At 43.1% G+C, this 20,127-nt stretch overlaps 1 protein-coding gene across 1 annotated transcript in view; it reads left to right on the top strand.

The window, feature by feature from the left end:
- The first annotated feature begins 1,400 nt into the window (after positions 1-1,400).
- Positions 1,401-20,127, top strand: part of SPTBN1 (spectrin beta, non-erythrocytic 1) — a 147,453-nt gene continuing 128,726 nt past the window's right edge. Inside the window, exon 1 of the mRNA XM_029911738.1 lies at positions 1,401-1,593. Within this exon, the coding sequence (XP_029767598.1) occupies positions 1,446-1,593 (148 nt within the window). The 5' untranslated portion in view covers positions 1,401-1,445. The remainder of the gene's footprint in view (positions 1,594-20,127) is intronic.

Below are 20,127 nucleotides of genomic sequence, written 5' to 3'. Positions count from 1 at the left end.
TGTTTGTATTGGATTTCCTCATGCCCTGACCCTCTTTTTCATATTTTGATGAGTATAGCTTTTATCAGTGTCGTTGCTTTATGACGGGAAATGGTGCACTTGATTTTATATTTATTTTTTATCCTTTACATAATTATTTAAAGGCTTACAGCAAATATTTTGGGCCCAGTTCATTAGAAATATTCAGTCCATGTATGCACAGTTTGTTTGTAACTAATGTACGTTTCTCTAGCAAAGTACGGTACTTTTCTTTTCTAATCAAGAGCAGATGTTACACCTGCATCTCCCCAGAGGTGCAAGGCAGCACATCCACAGAGAGGCATAAATGAGAAGTAAGAACCTGTTTATATCCCTGCACAGTCTCCCTGGGCCTTAGGTTTGGGTGTGCAGAGGTAAACTGTTATTGCAAACTCAGGACTCCAGCCCAAGTAGGTGGGCAGGGGAGCGAGTAGAGCCTGGACTTGATTACCCAACACTGTGGCCACTGACACAAGGTGCGTAATAAATATGCTGTTGGTATAGCACCAGTAGAAAATTATGATCCCGCCTCCCCTTCCCCCCCCCGTGCCTCTGGAGGGCTGATTCCTTCCTTACACTGTTCCTGTGATGGCATCAGTGAGCTTGTGTTAGAAGTATACCTTAGTCATGCTTGTAAAATGCTTTAAGATCCTTGGATGGAACACAGTAGAGATGTGCTAGATACCATCCTGCTGATTGCAGGATAACAGCCTAATGGATTATTTATAGTACGTAATGATTGGTATGCTACCATTTTGTTGCTGAAATAAGTACAAGGAAATGGTGGTTAGTGCTATATGTCACTGGACAGGATTCCAGGTTAATTCCCTGTGATAGTCATATGATCAGACTTTACATATGCAGAAAGTAATGTTTCTTCATCTTCATATTAAATATTCCTGCTTGTCAAAACACTCATCTAATGAGTTTACATGGGTGTGTTTTTAATTTTTGGCATGAGTCTGCACCTTTTTGGAAATGTGTCTAGGTCTTTTTTTGCACATTAGGTTTTTTTGTACCTAACACATCTAGAGTTCATGTTTTACAGTCATGTTTCACAGGTGTAAAATGCAAACAAATTCCCTTTGAAAATAAAAACTATGGAAATATCTTATTGTGCCATTTAGCATGTTCCATTCCCTTTGTTGTGAGTCATGATGACCTTATTTATTTTTTACTGGAAGTAAATGTTATTCAGTGGATTTCAGTAGGAGTGGTAGGCTGTTAAGACTTCTGAACTATATTGGAGCCGTTTCGTCAGTTTACTGAGTGGAAGCCAGTGACTTTGAAGCCGAAAGTCCTGAGTTTGAATCTTATTGCGTCTTTTCAATGTATGTGTATAGTTCTAAGCGACCACCTTATTTTTTCCTTTCTACAGAGCTGTTTAAGGAGAAGCTGATGCCAAGGATAGGTTAAGAAGGTTCAAGATGACAACAACAGTAGCGACAGACTATGACAATATAGAAATCCAACAGCAATACAGTGATGTGAATAACCGCTGGGATGTCGATGACTGGGACAATGAAAATAGTTCTGCACGACTGTTTGAGCGATCCCGTATTAAGGCTCTAGCTGGTAAGCATTCAAGTGATGAGAACTCAGTGCAAGTAGGTAACAAAAAAAGATTTCCATTCAGTAGAAATCTGATGTGATACGAGTGAATTATTGCTTGATGTGATACCCCAAGGTTTTTAAAATATTCCTCCTTGAATTTTTCATGTATTTGCCCCTGTTAAAAACATTATATTGTCGGCCTGAAAGCACCAAAGCCCAAGACTCAAAACTCTAATATAATTGAGTAAAAGACCTTATTTATTTAATATGTAGTGTTTTGGGAGGAGAATACTACCATTGTAGGGCCTTTATGACATGCCCTCAGCAGTGGATCCCACTTGGAACTACAGTTCTTCCTTGCCATGTATGAACCTGGTCCAGTGCTTAATTTGTAATGAAAGAGGTGCCAGGGCGCAAGCAATTTTTTTACATTCATAACTGATGCAGCAAGCCCAGATGTGCCGGGGCTATGAACTGCCAAGCCTGGAGGTGCAGGGGCTCAGCCCTGGCAAGCTCTGGGACAAATGAAGCACTGACCAGGCCCATTTCAGAACAGTTTCCTCTCCAAATCAGCCCATAAAAGCTGCCATGGAAACAATACCCCTCTCCAACCTCTTGCTAGCCTGAGGAATAGGAGATTGAGATTCAGACTGAATAACTGACATACCGAGGGCCAAATTCTCTGCTCATTTTACACCCATTTAACCTGCTTGATTTCATTGGTGTTGCATGGAAGTAGTTGTAGACAGGTTTTGGCCTTCTATGTACCGGCTTAGTCTTTAAAGTGCTAGATGATAGAATCATAGAATATCAGGGTTGGAAGAGACCTCAGGAGGTCATCTAGTCCAACCCCCTGCTCAAAGCAGGACCAACACCAACTAAATCATCCCAGCCAGGGCTTTGTCACGCCGGGCCTTAAAAAACCTCTAAGGATGGAGATTCCACCACCTCCCTATGTAACCCATTCCAGTGCTTCACCACCCTCCTAGTGAAATAGTGTTTCCTAATATCCAGCCTAGACCTCCCCCACTGCAATTTGAGACCATTGCTCCTTGTTTTGTCATCTGCCACCACTGAGAACAGCCTAGCTCCATCCTCTTTGGAATCCCCCTTCAGGTAGTTGAAGGCTGCTATCAAATCCCCCCCTCACTCTTCTCTTCTGAAGACTAAGTAAGCCCTGTTCCCTCAATCTCTCCTTGTAAGTCTTGTGCCCCAGTCCCCTAATCATTTTCGTTGTCCTTTGCTGGACTCTCTCCAATTTGTGCATATCCTTTCTGTAGTCGGGGGCCCAAAACTGGATGCAATACTCCAGATGTGGCCTCACCAGTGCTGAATAGAGGGAAATAATCATTTCCCTCGATCTGCTGGCAGTGCTCCTACTAATGCAGCCCAATATGCCGTTAGCTTTCTTGGCAACAAGGGCACACTGTTGACTCATATCCAGCTTCTCATTCACTGTAATCCCCAGGTCTTTTTCTGCAGAACTGCCGCTTAGCCAGTTGGTCCCCAGCCTGTAGCAGTGCATGGGTTTCTTCCATCCTAAGTGCAGGACTTGCACTTGTCCTTATTGAACCTCATCAGATTTCTTTTGGCCCAATCCTCCAGTTTGCCTAGGTCACTCTGGACCTATCCCTACCCTCCAGTGTATCTACCTCTTCCTCCAGCTTAGTGTTATCCGTGAACTTGCTGAAAGTGCAATCCATCCCATCATCCAGATCATTAATGAAGATGTTGAACAAAACTGGTCCCAGGACCGACCCCTGGGGCACTCCGCTTGATACTGGCTGCCATCTAGACATCGAGCCATTGATCACTACCCATTTAGTCCGACGATCTAGCCAGCTTTCTATCTACCTTGATACCAAACCTGGCTTTATATTATATACTTTTGGTCACTGATGATTATAAAAATATTATTACCGTATTTTCTTTTGTTTCCCCATTTCCTCAATATTGATGGCCTAATAGGGATAAATTTAGTACTGTACTAAATTTGAAGAGCTCATATACTGTACTATCCTTGGAACAAGCTAGAGAAGTTGGTCTGCTAATGGCAGGCTGTGGGTAGCTTCTATTTTGGTCCATTCTGGCCTATTTGCAACCTTATCATGTCCATACAAAGAGTGTAAAGGAAGAGGCTCCTTAATGCACCTTAACAATACCAACTGCCTCATTCACTGCCCACTGTTGTCAATGGGCGTTCCCGAATACCTTGCTGTGATTTAACTTTCCTTTCCCAGAGCCTGAAAGTGAAAATTCTCAGGCAGCCTGAGTCAGTTCCCCTGAATGATTTGAATTCTTTGAAAAGGAGGGACTTAACCAGTGTGATTATTTGGCTAGATTATGCTGTCTGCTGAATGTTATATGTACACTTTAAAATGTAACATTTCTAATCATTGTCTTGGAAATACATGTAGATGCTTGATATTTTTAAACAGTTTTTCACATATAGCATTGTTGAAACAGAATGTTTTTACCCATTCTTCACAGAATACTTCAATGGGTGAATAAATTTGTCCTGCAACTCAAAATAAGTTCCTATCTCCAGTGTACAGAAGAGAGACACATTATATTTTTGAGAAATATGGACTTACTGCTTAAAAAACAAGACAACAGAAGGCCAAATTCTTTTCAGTTACACCAGTATTAAACGAGTAATTCCAGTGAAATCAGTGGAGTTATTCCAGATTTACATTGGAGTAACTGATAGTTTTTATTCAGTCTGTTTATCCAAATGCACACAGTCAGAGTCCAGAGTGCAGTAGTACCTGTTTCATTCTTATATTAACTTTCTGAATAAACTGTTACGAAATGTCACTCTTAGCCACTGTGATTTACATTTTTTACAAGGTAGGTGGTCTCTGATGGCTTATGCACATGCCCTTCTCATCTAGAATATAACTTCTGACTAAATTTAAAGCAATGTTTTGACTAGTCTGCTATGGAAGTAAGTCTAGAAATCAAAACTACTTCAGTTACGTACATTAGATGGGAATCTTCACAGTTTTTAAAATTTTGGTTGCATATTCAAATTATTTTGATTCATGGTCCTATAATGTACAACACAGCCAACAACATTAATTTCTAGATCCTAAAGGAATCTGAAGGACAGTATAACTTTCACAGTTTCACAATCTCTTCTCTTAGCAAGGTTTAAAACACTCAAGCTGTCTTTAAATGGAGAAATGCTATATTTTGAGGCTTTTGCTATCAATAGTAAGTTCTGACGAAGATATAAAATTATCTAAATTAATAAACGTTTCTAAAATCCATGCAGTTTCCTTTCTAACTACATTCTGATCATCATGCAAATTGTATTTGACTTATTTTATTTTTTTGTTTAAAGGCATGTGATTATTGCATATTAAAGGTTACACATTAACCAAGTATGTTTGAGTAGCAAAGATATTATGTCATGCCCTCTTAGCTCTGAGGCACTATACTGCAAAGTAATTTTTATGCTTTCTGTAAATGATTTCCTGAATCTCATGGTAGCATGCCCACATTCCTGACCTCTGAACAAAATGCCTCAGTAGTGTGGGACATACTGTGAGCAGGGAAAATGGCGCAAAATGTGTTGAGGTTCCTGGTCACTGGAATTTTGATTAGAAGAACAATTACAAATACAACAATTGTTAATGTCTTAAAATATTTTATTTATAAAATTTACTTTGGCAAGGTATAGGTACTCTCTGCTTTTATTCATTAGGACCAAACTCCGGGACAAATCCTGAAAGGTGCTGCGCGCCCTCACTCCACCTATTGAAGTCAATGGGAGTTGAGGGCTCACATCACCTTGATGTTTCTAAGTATCATGCAGGATCAGGCTTAGAGCTAGGTAACAGGAATATGAAATAGTTCATGCAGCTAAATAAAGGCCAGATCTTGCAGCTCTTACTCATGTGATTAACCTGTTGACTTCAGAGGAACTAGTCATGAAAGGGATGAAGGACTGGGTCTTAATTCTAAACTTTGTTACTTTCAGAAGACCTGTATTTTTTTTGGCACTCACAGATTACATCAGCACAGTGTGAAATTGAAGTTATAAGGTAAATGTCTGCCTTGAAACGGTGAGATTTTTTTAACTAAATTTTTTCAAAAATTAGGGCCTGATTCTGATCTAAGTGACACTGACTCAAATCAGCAGTGATTCCAGTATGAGATCAGAATCAGGCCCTGTGACCTTTAAAGTTTGACATTACATAAGAAGCAAATTGCATTTTACTACTACCAAGATACAATACTCTGCGTTTGACTTTTATCCAGTAGATTTGATGGTATTTTTCTTACAAATATTACTAGCAGAAATTAGGCACCTGATATAGCTCCCATTGAAATCAGTTGCTTCGTTGACTTCCATGGCAGCTAGATCACACCCTATCTAAGTAATAATCACTTAAAGGATATATAAGTAGGTGCTTAAATAATTCAGATAATCTAAAAGAAACAGTTTCAAAGCAGAGCAGATTTGATATGCAGCTATATTTAAACATACTCACTTCTCTAGTAGGGGAATTGATTAGGTTTTTATGTGCATTACTCACCATTATAATTTTTATACACTTTTACCTCCTTGACTTTGCATTTTCTTGTTGGCATTGTGAGCACCTTGTGGCAAGATGCTATGGCTACACTAGAGAGTTTACAGCAGCGCAGCTGCACTGATGCTCTCTGTGTAGCCGCTTTAAGCCGATGGGAGAGAGCTCTTCTGTTGACTTAATCTACCCCCAATGAGTGGCGGCAGCTCTCCCACCAACATAGCACTGTCCACACCAGTGCTTAAGTCAGCGTAAGTTATGTTGCTCAGGTGGGTGGCTAATTCACACCCCTGAGCAACATAATTTATGTCGACTTAAGCTGTAGTGTAGCCTTAGCCAGAGACTTGGCTTGTTCCTTCCACTGATGCAGCACTGCTTGAAATACTGGCATCATAGAATCATAGAATATCAGGGCTGGAAGGGACCTCAGGAGGTCATCTAGTCCAACCCCCTGCTCAAAGCAGGACCAATTCCCAACTAAATCATCCCAGCCAGGGCTTTGTCAAGCCGGGCCTTAAAAACCTCCAAGGAAGGAGATTCCACCACCTCCCTAGGTAACGCATTCCAGTGCTTCACCACCCTCCTAGTGAAATAGTGTTTCCTAATATCCAACCTAGACCTCCCCCACTGCAACTTGAGACCATTGCTCCTTGTTCTGTCGTCTGCCACGACTGAGAACAGCCGAGCTCCATCCTCTTTGGAACCCCCCCTCAGGTAGTTGAAAGCAGCTATCAAATCCCCCCTCATTATTCTCTTCTGGAGACTAAACAATCCCAGTTCCCTCAGCCTCTCCTCATAAGTCTTGTGCTCCAGACCCCTAATCATTTTTGTTGCCCTCCGCTGGACTCTTTCCAATATTTCCACATCCTTCTTGTAGTGTGGGGCCCAAAACTGGACACAGTACTCCAGATGAGGCCTCACCAATGTCGAATAAAGGGGAATGATCACGTTCCTCAATCTGCTGGCAATGCCCCTACTTATACAGCCCAAAATGCCATTAGCCTTCTTGGCAACAAGAGCACACTGTTGACTCATATACAGCTTCTCGTCCACTGTGACCCCTAGGTCCTTTTCTGCAGAACTGCTACCTAGCCATTCGGTCCCTAGTCTGTAGCAGTGCATAGGATTCTTCCATCCTAAGTGCAGGACTCTGCACTTGTCCTTGTTGAACCTCATCAGGTTTTTTTTGGCCCAATCCTCTAATTTGTCTAGGTCCCTCTGTATCTGATCCCTACCCTCCAGCGTATCTACCACGCCTCCCAGTTTAGTGTCATCTGCAAACTTGCTGAGAGTGCAGGCCACACCATCCTCCAGATCATTAATAAAGATATTAAACAAAACTGGCCCCAGGACCGACCCTTGGGACACTCCGCTTGAAACCGGCTGCCAACTAGACATGGAGCCATTGATCACTACCCACTGAGCCCGACAATCTAGCCAGCTTTCTATCCACCTTACAGTCCATTCATCCAGCCCATACTTCTTTAACTTGGCGGCAAGAATACTGTGGGAGACCGTATCAAAAGCTTTGCTAAAGTCAAGGAATAACACATCCACTGCTTTCCCCTCATCCACAGAGCCAGTTATCTCATCATAGAAGGCAATTAGGTTAGTCAGGCACGACTTTCCCTTGGTGAATCCATGCTGACTGTTCCTGATCACTTTCCTCTCCTCTAAGTGTTTCATAATTGATTCCTTGAGGACCTGCTCCATGATTTTTCCAGGGACTGAGGTGAGGCTGACTGGCCTGTAGTTCCCCGGATCCTCCTTCTTCCCTTTTTTAGAGATGGGCACTACATTAGCCTTTTTCCAGTCATCCAGGACCTCCCCCGATCGCCATGAGTTTTCAAAGATGATGGCCAATGGCTCCGCAATCACATCCGCCAACTCCTTTAGCACCCTCGGATGCAGCGCATCTGGCCCCATGGATTTGTGCTCATCCAGTTTTTCTAAATAGTCCCGAACCACTTCTTTCTCCACGGAGGGCTGGTCACCTTCTCCCCATACTGTGCTGCCCAGTCCAGCAGTCTGGGAGCTGACCTTGTTTGTGAAGACAGAGGCAAAAAAAGCATTGAGTACATTAGCTTTTTCCACATCCTCTGTCACTAGGTTGCCTCCCTCATTCAGTAAGGGGCCCACACTTTCCTTGACTTTCTTCTTGTTGCTAACATACCTGAAGAAACCCTTCTTGTTACTCTTAACATCTCTTGCTAGCTGCAACTCCAAGTGCGATTTGGCCTTCCTGATTTCACTCTTGCATGCCTGAGCGATATTTTTATACTCCTCCCTGGTCATTTGTCCAATCTTCCACTTCTTGTAAGCTTCTTTTTTGCGTTTAAGGTCAGCAAGGATTTCACTGTTAAGCCAAGCTGGTCGCCTGCCATATTTACTATTCTTTCTACACATCGGGATGGTTTGTTCCTGCAACCGCAATAAGAATTCTTTAAAATACAGCCAGCTCTCCTGGACCCCTTTGCCCTTCATGTTATTCTCCCAGGGGATCCTGCCCATCTGTTCCCTGAGGGAGTCAAAGTCTGCTTTTCTGAAGTCCAGGGTCCATATTCTGCTGCTCTCCTTTCTTCCTTGTGTCAGGATCCTGAACTCGACCATCTCATGGTCACTGCCTCCCAGGTTCCCATCCACTTTTGCTTCCCCTACTAATTCTTCCCTGTTTGTGAGCAGCAGGTCAAGAAAAGCTCTGCCCCTAGTTGGTTACTCCAGCACTTGCACCAGGAAATTGTCCCCTACACTTTCCAAAAACTTCCTGGATTATCTGTGCACCGCTGTATTGCTCTCCCAGCAGATATCAGGGTGATTAAAGTCTCCCATGAGAACCAGGGCCTGCGATCTAGCAACTTCTGTTAGTTGCTGGAAGAAAGCCTGGTCCACCTCATCCCCCTGGTCTGGTGGTCTGTAGCAGACTCCGACCACGACATCACCCTTGTTGCTCACCCTTCTCAACTTTATCCAGAGACTCTCAGGTTTTTCTGCAGTTTCATACCGGAGCTCTGAGCAGTCATACTCCTCTCTTACATACAATGCAACTCCCCCACCTTTTCTGCCCTGCCTGTCCTTCCTGAACAGTTTATATCCATCCATGACAGTACTCCAGTCATGTGAGTTATCCCACCAAGTCTCTGTTATTCCAATCGCATCATAGTTCCCTGACTGTGCCAGGACTTCCAGTTCTCCCTGCTTGTTTCCCAGGCTTCTTGCATTTGTGTATAGGCACTTAAGATAACTCATTGATCATCCCTCTTTCTCAGTATGAGACAGGAGTCCTCTCCTCTTGCGTTCTCCTGCTCTTGCTTCCTCCCAGGATCCCATTTTCCCCACTTACCTCAGGGCTTTGGTCTCCTTCCCCTGGTGAACCTAGTTTAAAGCCCTCCTCACTAGGTTAGCCAGCTTGCTTGCGAAGATGCTCTTCCCTCTCTTCGTTAGGTGGAGCCCGTCTCTGCCTAGCACTCCTCCTTCTTGGAACACCATCCCATGGTCGAAGAATCCAAAGCCTTCTCTCCGACACCACCTGCGTAGCCATTCGTTGACTTCCATGATTCCACGGTCTCTACCCAAGCCTTTTCCTTGCACAGGGAGGATGGACGAGAACACCACTTGCGGCTCAAACTCCTTTGTCCTTCTTCCCAGAGCCACGTAGTCTGCAGTGATCCGCTCAGGGTCATTCTTGGCAGTATCATTGGTTCCCACCTGGAGAAGCAGGAAGGGGTAGCGATCCGAGGGCTTGATGAGTCTCGGCAGTCTCTCCGTCACATCGTGTATCCTAGCTCCTGGCAAGCAGCAGACCTCTCGGTTTTCCCGGTCAGGGCGGCAGATAGATGACTCAGTCCCCCTGAGGAGGGAGTCCCCGACCACCACCACCCTCCTCCTCCTCTTGGGAGTGGTGGTTGTGGAACCCTCATCCCTAGGACAGTGCATCTTTTGCCTTCCAATCGATGGAGTCTCCTTCTGCTCCCTTCCTTCAGATGTGTCATCTAGTCCACTCTCCGCATTAGTACCTGTAGAGAGAACATGGAAATGATTGCACACCTGTATCTCCATTGCTGGTACATGGACGCTCCTCTTTCTCCTTCTGGAGGTCACATGCTGCCAAACTTCTTCACCATCCTTCTGTCCCTGCTGCGCCTGCTCTGAATCTTCAGAACATTGTGGCCGTAGAAGCATCTCCTGATGTCTGTCCAGGAAATCTTCATTTTCCCTTATGCAACGCAGAGTCGATACTCGTTTCTCCAGACCTCGAACCTTCTCTTCCAATATGGAGACCAGCTTGCACTTTGTACAGACAAAGTCGCTTCTGTCCTGTGGAAGAAAGACAAACATGGCACAACCTGTGCAGGTTACAACAGCTGATCGCTCACCTTCCATATCACCTTCCTCTTAAGAGCTTCCTCAACTGTTGCAGTAACTAGTCAGAGAAACCCACAGGTGAAAGCCTCAGTGCGCTCTCCCCAGGCAAACTCCCTCTGTTAGCCTCTGCTGTTCGCCGCTCAGCTGGTTCGCTGCTGACTGCCCTTATATACCAGTCAGGCCCACTCAAGGCCCACCTGGAACAAAGCACTCCCAAATCACACTTTTCAAACAAACAAGCAAGCAATCAAGCACATGGTCAAACTGACAAACTGTCCCAGTAACAGACACTCAGATACTCACCAACACAGCCCCACTAATGCAGCACTTAGCGTACCTCCTCTCGGACAGATCCCAGGCAAACTCCCTCTGTTAGCCTCTGCTGTTCGCCGCTCCTCACAGAGCTTTATTTCAGATCAAAGGTTCTAGTTATAGTCTGAACCAATACTGCAGGCACTCTACCTGATGGATGACCTTTCTTCCAGTCTCACCAGGCAGACAGGCAGTTTCAGATTTTTAACAGGGGGTGAGGGTAGTTAACTATTGGAGCAGACAAATAAGGCATGTGGTGGATTCTTGAGGTCTTTAAACCAAGACTAGTTCTTTTTCTGAAAGATATGCACTAGTTCAGTCATAAGTTATTGGGCTAGATGCAGGAATCGCTGGGTAAAATCCTATGGCTGTGTTGTGCAGCTGGTCAGACTAGATAATCATTCAAGTATCAGAGGGGTAGCCGTGTTAGTCTGGATCTGTAAAAAGCAACAGAGAGTCCTGTGGCACCATAACTTGCTCATCTTTATGACCAAGCATATAATAATGGGCAGGGCCGGCTCTAGGTTTTTTGCTGCCCCAAGCAAAAAAAAATCTGGCTCTCCCCCCCACCCCCCCGGCACCCTCCTGCCGCCCCAGCCCTGGGTCACTGGTAACTCGCTCCCAGGGCGGGTCATTCAGCAGGAATTTTGGATGTGCACAGAACACAGACAGGATTGGTTCCCATATGGTTACAGAACTGCAGTAAAGTGGAACAATTTTCAGCTTGTGTGATTGAAGGCTATCTGGATGCATATTATAAGACTGTCCTACATAAATGAGGAAAAGTTGAGGTGCCTTTATTATTCTTTTGTTCCAGTCTTTGTTTCTATGGGGAATTTGCCAATGCAATATCACTGTCTTCCTTTTAAACAAATAAAACTAAAACTTAAAAATAATAATAATAATAATAATAAAAAAAGCAATGGCTGTTGAAAATAGCAATTCCAGTCCTAATAACTACTGGGAAGCATTTCTTGCTCAATTTATTCTACTTTTTCCTACAGCAAGTTACAGTAGATCAGTATATTTGATTTGGGAGAAATGAAGTAAGAGCTGCCCAAATTGAGCTTGAGCACTCCTGAATTTTGAGGGTGTTCAAATCTGGAAGGCAGGTGCTAGATTCCCTTTCTGAATATTAGCTAAATCTGGAAAAGAAAAGTCAATTTCTGCTTCCATGGCTCAGAAGTGTAAATCCTCCTACGTGCCTGGTACTGTATCTAAAGCTGCCCAGTCTAGTAGAGCCTCCCCTCCCTTACTTTACATTTTAAATTCTAGTGGGATCCACGTACCTGCCTTGCTAGGCTTCAGATAGAGAGGTGCAATGTCCATTTAGTCCACCCAATTCTTTCTTTGGGGGAGAGCCCAGGGCTGGGGCGGCAGGGGAGTGCAGGTGGCGGCCAGAGCTGGGGCAGCAGGGGGTGAGGGCGGGGGAGAGTCCAGGGCTGGGGCAACACAGGGGTGCAGGGGGAGCCCAGGGCTGAGGTGGGGGGCGGCAAAAAACCTAGAGTTGGCTCTGTTCCTATCATTTACAGCAAGCTGTAGCATGAGGTTTCAGTTCTACACTCCTTCCCCCTCCCTTTCCTGTTAATTGCAGCCGAGGGAATGCTGGGAAATGTAGTTCTTTCCCTGCTCCAGGGCTGGCTCTATAGGCAGGGAGCTAACCAAGGAACTACAGCTCCCAGGGCTCCCTGTTGGTTCTCAGCTCTCATGCTGGATTCTTCCGCCCCTGCAAATTTGCCGCCCCAAGCACCTGCTTGCTTTGCTGGTGCCTAGAGCCGGCCCTGGTAATGGGAACCATTATTGTTGTTGACAACAAGACCCTGCACTCTTGAAAGAAAATACTTATACATAATTTTGCTTCTTTTGATGCAGCAGAATTCACTGTTACCAACAGACAACACTTTGGCCAAAAATGAATCCTCCATCAGTCTAGGACTGTATATCCTCACTGTTCTCTTATTAATCTGGGTAGTATATGGGATGGTTTTGTTGACCTGTTCCTCTTCCATTAAGCCTAAACTTTGAACTGCTAATTATCCACCCAATCTTAGCTATCTCCACTGATGGGTATATGGATGGGTTGGTGGGGAGAATTCTAGGTCTTTGTTATGATAAAAGTTAAAGATGATAAGTAAAATATATTCAAATCATCCATTCTCTCCCCACATCAGTTCAGAACCTTTAAATGATACGCTACAAGGTTCAGAGGTGTTCTAGAACACAGGAGCAGGGGTATTCTAGGACCCAATCCAGTGCCCATTGAAGTCAATGCAAGTGTTTCCACTGGTTTCATTGGGCTTTGGTACACAGCTTCACCAGAGAAAGAGAGTTCTTCTCTTTCCTTTTGTGTTTTTTAATCAAATAATCTTTTCTATCTCTGAAAATATTTCACCCACCTGCTAGCTCCTCACTCTCTGCTAGCAAATTGAATTTAGATGGACACTGGCTCTTTCTGGATGTTCCAGATCAGAGCAGGTCACCAGATTATAGAGCAGGCTCCTTTTCCAATATGGCCATCTCCTGATGGCAACATTTTTCTTTCCTGAAGTGATACATGAATGACAGGAGCCCTAGATAACTACAGCTAAAGATCACCCAGGAACATGTAGCTTTTTCAAGACATCTCCCTTTCTCTGAAGTGACAGGATAATCAGAAGACATATTTGACTAAGATTTGTACCTTGACACCTTCGTACACAAGGCATGCCCCAGTAGGCTGTCATTGCCAGTCAAATGTTTATTAACTTTAGTTCTTCTGATCCTTGTGATAGGATGCTGACACCCTGATCCCTCTTTGGATGGACAAAATTGTATTCGCTCTTGCAGGACTGACCAGTCTTCCAAGTGGTATAGCGCTAGATTCCAACAAAATAAATGTAGGGCCTTGTAACCAATGGTATTTCCCATTATTAAATCTTAGGAAAGAAATTGTTTTCCAAACATGCTCATAGCGCTATGATTTAAGGACAGTAGGCTTTTTAGAAACACATTAGATTAAACTTTGGAAGAGATTTCTCGCTTCAAAATTTCAGGTCAAACTAAACATCAGATTAGTGAGAATCTATAGTCTCTCAACCTACCCTACAGATAGAAGTGTCAGTCAGGTAAAAACTTAAAAATCACAAGCACCATATATCAGCCTTAGGAAATATATATTGTGTTAGGACCCATAACACAAGGATCCATGAAAAGGGTAGTTTTAGTCAATGTTCCATAAATGGACAATGTCTTTAATTTCCCTTCTAGAGAAATGGAGCGCTTTGCTCAGTTTTGCTGTTAAGAATGGCTTTTCTTCTAAAATGATTAAACAGCTCTGGTTGCTACAACCATTTGAATATGGATACAGGGAGATTCATCATTAAGTCTGTGGAATTTTCTCCTGTCAATATACTGCTCTTTATAAAATGCATATCTCCATGTCCCTGTTATCCTACCCTATCACAAAACAGTCTGTTGTGTATCTCAAATCCAGCATTAGTCTTACAGAACAGATCGTGATTCTTTATGCACCCTCATAAGTAATGGTAGTAACGAGTGGCACTGCTGCAGGCATTAGCGACTGCACAACCCATGCTTCTGTAGTCAGTGTGAATAATCCTACTGGTTCAAATGCCATCTGCCACATAGCGCATTCTTGGGAAGCAGTGTTAGGAAAAGTATGCCACCTCCAAAATACTCATTTCTCAACTAGATGTTAATAAAGAATTAGCCCAAATTTTTCAAATATGCTTTCCTTAAGCTATTCACCTAACTCCACATTTTAAATGTTAATCTTTGTCCCTCAGGTTTACCTGAGAAAGTAGGAGTTGGGATACTCTATCCTCAGCCCACAAAGCATTCATGTCTAGGAAGCGTTAACAGCCTCATCTGACCTTAAACGTCACGGTTGTGCGTGGGGACAGGAGTGGTCTTTTAGATAGACAAGACCCAAGCCATGCATGGCTCATCGTTCTTTGTCAACAACTTGAGTTGCTTCCATAAGCAAATTGTAGGAAATGAAGTTGTCAAAGAGTTTATCCTGTTCATGTATTTTTCTTTGTTAATAAGGGTAATATGGGGTTTTTTAGGCTGAAGACAGAAAAATTCATACTGGAGATGTGCTGGGCAGCTACAAAGTGAGTCTGTCCTATGTGGGTAGATACACTGTAGCCCTTGGCCACAATACTTCAGCCTGAATTTGGACTACCCACATTTGTTCTCTAGGCCCCCAGAGAACCTCATACACTGAGTGCATTGTGGTAGACATTTTTATTTTTTATCCAAGAGTATTTAGTCATTTGGATAAAACACAAATAAACAGCTCCAGATCAAAAAAGGGAAAGACTTATCAAGTTACTGCTTACATTACTGTTTAGGCATACACTTGTTTGCCCTTGCTATCTGTCTAACATATCCCTAGTACCAAAGTTTCTGCCCCTTCAGCTTATGAAGTATCCAGTAAAAATATACAGTCAAAATAAAGCATTGAGTCCAAAATCAGTAACACAGGAATATAAAGCAATGATGTAAATTTTGCACCCTTATCAAAGCTAAAGTGGCTCATTCGTACATTTAAAAGATACTATTGAGATTAATCTTTTCCAAAATCTCTTTCATGAACCTTTGTCAGGTAAGATGTCTAGGATCTTAATAAAAATAAGTACATTGATTTTAAAAAATAAGCATTTAAGTGGAGTGTAGTCTGGATGGATACTTCTAAATAATATAGAAGCGTTCAAGGCCTCACAGACAAATGGAGATCAGGTATAAAGGACATCTGAAGGATTCACTTGATACAAAAGAGAAACATAAAACCCACAGTGCTTAGCAGATGCACCTCTTTCACTGTGTATTTCGTCAGCTGGAATTCTTAGGGCTGCTCAAAGACTGTAAGTCTTTCCGATTTATTTACTGTAGCAATGCATAACCCACCCAGGAAGACGGAAAAGAAAGGAAATGCATATGATCCATTTCTGGTTGCTGAGATCCCCACAAGCCTCCTTAAAGTCCTATTCTGTTTCTTTTTCCTCTATTTTTTTCCTGACCCCTTTTCTTTCCCAGATGACAGCACTATAACAGCGCTAAATCTAGCCTAAATTTTCAAAAATGTGCATTAATTTTTGGTGCCTGAGGTTTGATTTTTCAGAGGTATTGATCACTCATTGCACCCATTGATTCATTTAGTGGTGTGGGTTTTCAGCACCTCTGAAAGTTAGAGATATAGGTGTCTCAAACAGGACACTTAAAATGAATGGATCCTTTGAAAATGTAGGCCCCTAAGACTAAGAGAAGATACATTTTATTGCCACACACAAGCATATCCATCCATCCACAACCATCTCGTGGGTAGCACCCATACAGCAGAGCAGTTAATTTCCTTCCTCTTGGAGACCAACCATATCACTGCCACTTGCTGGGTTACGCCTGATTTGAAGAGAAGGGACCGCGGTGATCTCCCATCAGGTGTGTGTTAGCACCGTGCTGTATCAGCAGTCTAGTAATTTACAGTTCTTTGCTAATCTGATATTTTGCCCAGTAGTCCTATATTCTGGCAACAAAGTGCAATTAAAACTAATTTAGGAATTTCTACATTTTATTACACCAGGCCAAGGAAATGATTATTTCACTTACACTTCAAGGGAAGGGGAGAGAGAGAGGGGAGAAAATTGTAGCAGTTGCTCGATTTAGGTTAACAACAGCTTCGTGGCCAGTTACTAAGGTCAAGTCTACACTAAAAACTTTTTCTGGTCTAGTAGTGTCAGTTACAGGTATGCTCCCCCCCCGCCCAAACATTTCTGTATTGGCAAAAGCTCTAGTGTAGATTCAGTTATACCAGCATATACTTATAGCTTATTTTGCTTAGGGAACCAGAGCAAAAGCCCTTTTTTGCCATTTATAAACTGTGTCTACACTAGGAGGGTTTGTTGATATAGCTGTCTCAGTACAGATATACCGGGAGATCTTTTCTAGTGTAAACCTGGCATGACACAGTTAGGGCTCTACTTCTGGAATGGCTTTTTAAGCTGTAGTCTTGGAACTAGTGCCTACTAGAACCAGCGTAGAATCAAGTGAGCTGGAGGGAAAATGAGTGATATGTTCTAGTCCCAAAAATCATGGATATAATTTTAGCATCTAACGTGGCATTGAGGGAGGGAGTGTGGCAGAAGAGCTACTGTTACATTTTTGTACATTACCTGCCATACTCATATAGACCAGTGGTGAGCACTATGCTGTCATGATAATATTTAAAGCTTAACCCCATCTGTCCCTAGTAAATGATTTAGTTGATTTTAAGGTTGTTGAGAGAATTAAAAAAAAAAAACAAAACATAATAACAGATCAGCAAGCAAGTAGCAAAATTGTTTATTTTTGGCTTATTTCATTCCTTCCTCTTCCCCCCGCATTTTAAAAAGTCTTAACAGGCTGGTGCAGAGGAAAATTATGTACATTGTGTGACGGGATCCCTGGGATACAATCTGAAACTGGGGTACCGCAGTGCCCACTTAACTCTCCAGCCTGGGCTGTCTCTCACAGTGCTCTGCTAGTGACAAGCAGCGAACCCCTCCAGGTGATGTTATCACTCAGCACAACAGCAAGTGGAGCCCCATGCCCAGCTAGATTGTATGAATGCTCCCTGAGCCACTCACAAATCACACAGGGAAAGGCACCAGCCAGTTCCCCCCAGCTCCCCAGCCTTGCACCCCAGAACTGTTCCGTTTTGCCCTGGTCAGAAGCCTGACCAGTGGACATTTATTACCCAGTGCACCCCTCTCTCAATGTGGAGAGGACAAACACAAGCCTTTGTAAACTGAGCTGAGATTTCCCAAGCACATCAACCAAACACACTGTTTTAGGTAAAATATAAAACAGGTTTATTACTTACAGAAAGATTGATTTTAAGTGATTATAAATGGTAGGCACAGAAGATCAGAGATAGTTACCAAAGAAAATAAAAGATAAGCATACAGTCTACATCTTAAACCTTATTACACTAGGCAGTATTTGGATCAAGCAGTTTTCTCACCCCACTGGATGTTATAGTCCTTAATACACAGGCTTCCCCTTTTAATCCTGGGAACAGTGTCCTTAGTTGAAGTCTTGGTCTTCGCAGCATTCTTGTTGCGTCCAGCATAGGTGGGGGAGGAGAGAGGCCAAGGCCCAGTGCCACTGTCCCTTATTTTATACCCTCAGTCCATGTGCCTGGAAAACACTAGCCCAGACATGTCCTGCTGGGCTTTGCTGAGTCATGGAGTTGAGCAATCTCCCATTGTGTGATGCTTGTGCAACCTTCTTACAGTATTGTAAATCCCTTGTTTATAACTCCCCTGCTGATTAATAGTCATTTATCACCCTCCTGGGTGGGAATCACTACCCTTGTTGTCACTGTGGAACTTGCAGTAGAGACTCTCAAACTTACAACATATTTTGTAACAACCATGCAGCAAAATCTCATAATTTCATATGCACTAATGATATACATATTTGGACAGAACAATAGGTTTCAGCAAATCATGATCTTTCATATGATATCTTACATGGCATGCTTTGTATGAAATATCTCATAATTATATGACACAAGTGAATATTGGGGTTCCAGGGTGCTGCTTTGAGGTACAGAGTGCCACACGTGGATCTATCTATCTATCTATTGTACATACAGCAGTAGATATACAAGTAAATGGTACAAATGATACTATTTTTGGAACAATATCATTATACATAGTTTGGGACATAGGCAATTGGTACAGCATTGTTACAACTCAGAAGAAAAGCATGGTTTTGGTATGGCATAAACACAGGTGTTCATTATTGCCCTGTTATCTCTCAGTAGGTGCAGGAGTAGATGTTGTAGGAATACATATTTTGGCTAGTATGGCCAGTATGGAAACAGCCCAGATACATAAATCAGTTGCTTTCCCGCTGTGATTAAATATCAGATCCATGTTCCTATATAATTCCTTGATTATAAAACCAGTTCAAAACAGACTGCAAAAAGGACAAATGCACTCTCTCTCTCTATATATATATATATTACCAGTTTGTTTAAATGATACACCATGGTTTGTTTTAAGGGTAGTAATTAAAATTATCAAATGATATGATGAGTTGGTTAAAGGAACTAATTGCTTGATGGCAAGTTAATAGCTGTGTGAAACAGAACACAAATTGCCCAAGTATGATAAGTGTAACTGTCAGAATAGACTTTGATCTCAGGCCTGGTCTACACTGGGGGTTGGGGAGGCGAGCTAAGTTGGTCTAATTTACGCAACTTCAGCTACGAAAATAGCGTAGCTGAAGTTGACGTACTTAGAGCTACTTACCGCGGTGTCTTCACTGCGGTAGGTCGACTGCTGACGCTCCCCCATTGACTCCGCCTATGCGTCTCGCTCCGGTGGAGTACTGGAGTCAACGGGAGAGCGCTCAGCGGTTGATTTATCGCGTCTTCACTAGACGCGATAAATCGACCCCCACTGGATCGATTGCTCCAGTGGTAAGTGTAGACATGCCCTTAGTTAAGTGTCTGGTATAGAATGTGAGCAGTTGCTGGCAGCATGTGCTGAAAACTCTGAAAACCATGGTTGTTTTATGCCTCCAGTTAAGCTCTATTGGGGCCGGCAATAGCTTGTAAGAAGTGTCCTGCTTTGAGCAGGGGGTTGGACTAGATGATCTCCAGAGGTCCCTTCCAGCCCTGATATTCTATGAGCCCAGCATCTTGCCTGAGACTGTTAATTCCTGTATATTGAGCTTTGGGACTGGAGTGCAGGCACCATATTTCCCCCACTTAATCTCACAGAAAGAGCTCCAGGCATGCATCAGTCTTCATGCACAAAGAGGGATGAACTTCATGCTTCTGTGATTTAGCTGAAGACAGAGTGATCTGTAAAATTTGGTGGTTTAGCCAAAGGGAAACTTTTTAAAAGTAAGTGTAGAGCATCTAAAAAAGTAAAGGAAGTGATAAAAGCTCATTAATTGTATAACAGAGAGCCATCTTTGCACAGTGGAAAGGAGGCTGGAAGCTGCTGGAAACTCAGTATAAATGTAGATGATTATTATTTTTAATTTTTTTTGCATGTGAAATTCCCATGAGGTAACAGAGAAGTCAGTAAGCCTATGGACCTGATTCTGTTCTCTTACACAGTTGTTCTCATGTTAACTGCATTGACTTCAGTGCAAATGATTCTTGATTTACATTGCTGTAAGTGCAGGGCCGGCTCTAGGCACCAGCAAAACAAGCTGGTGCTTGGGGTGGCACAATTTTAGGGGCGGCATGGCCGGCGCCAGAATGCCGCCCCTAAAAATGTGCCCCGGCCGCCCTAGCTCACCTCCGCTGCTGCTGCCACGGCGCGCGAAACAGCTGATTCGC

The sequence above is a fragment of the Terrapene carolina genome, unplaced genomic scaffold (assembly GCF_002925995.2).
Source record: "Terrapene carolina triunguis isolate 2854851 unplaced genomic scaffold, T_m_triunguis-2.0 Scaffold120, whole genome shotgun sequence".
NCBI classification, from domain to species: domain Eukaryota; kingdom Metazoa; phylum Chordata; order Testudines; family Emydidae; genus Terrapene; species Terrapene triunguis.
This window is presented reverse-complemented; position numbering and strand designations above follow the sequence as displayed.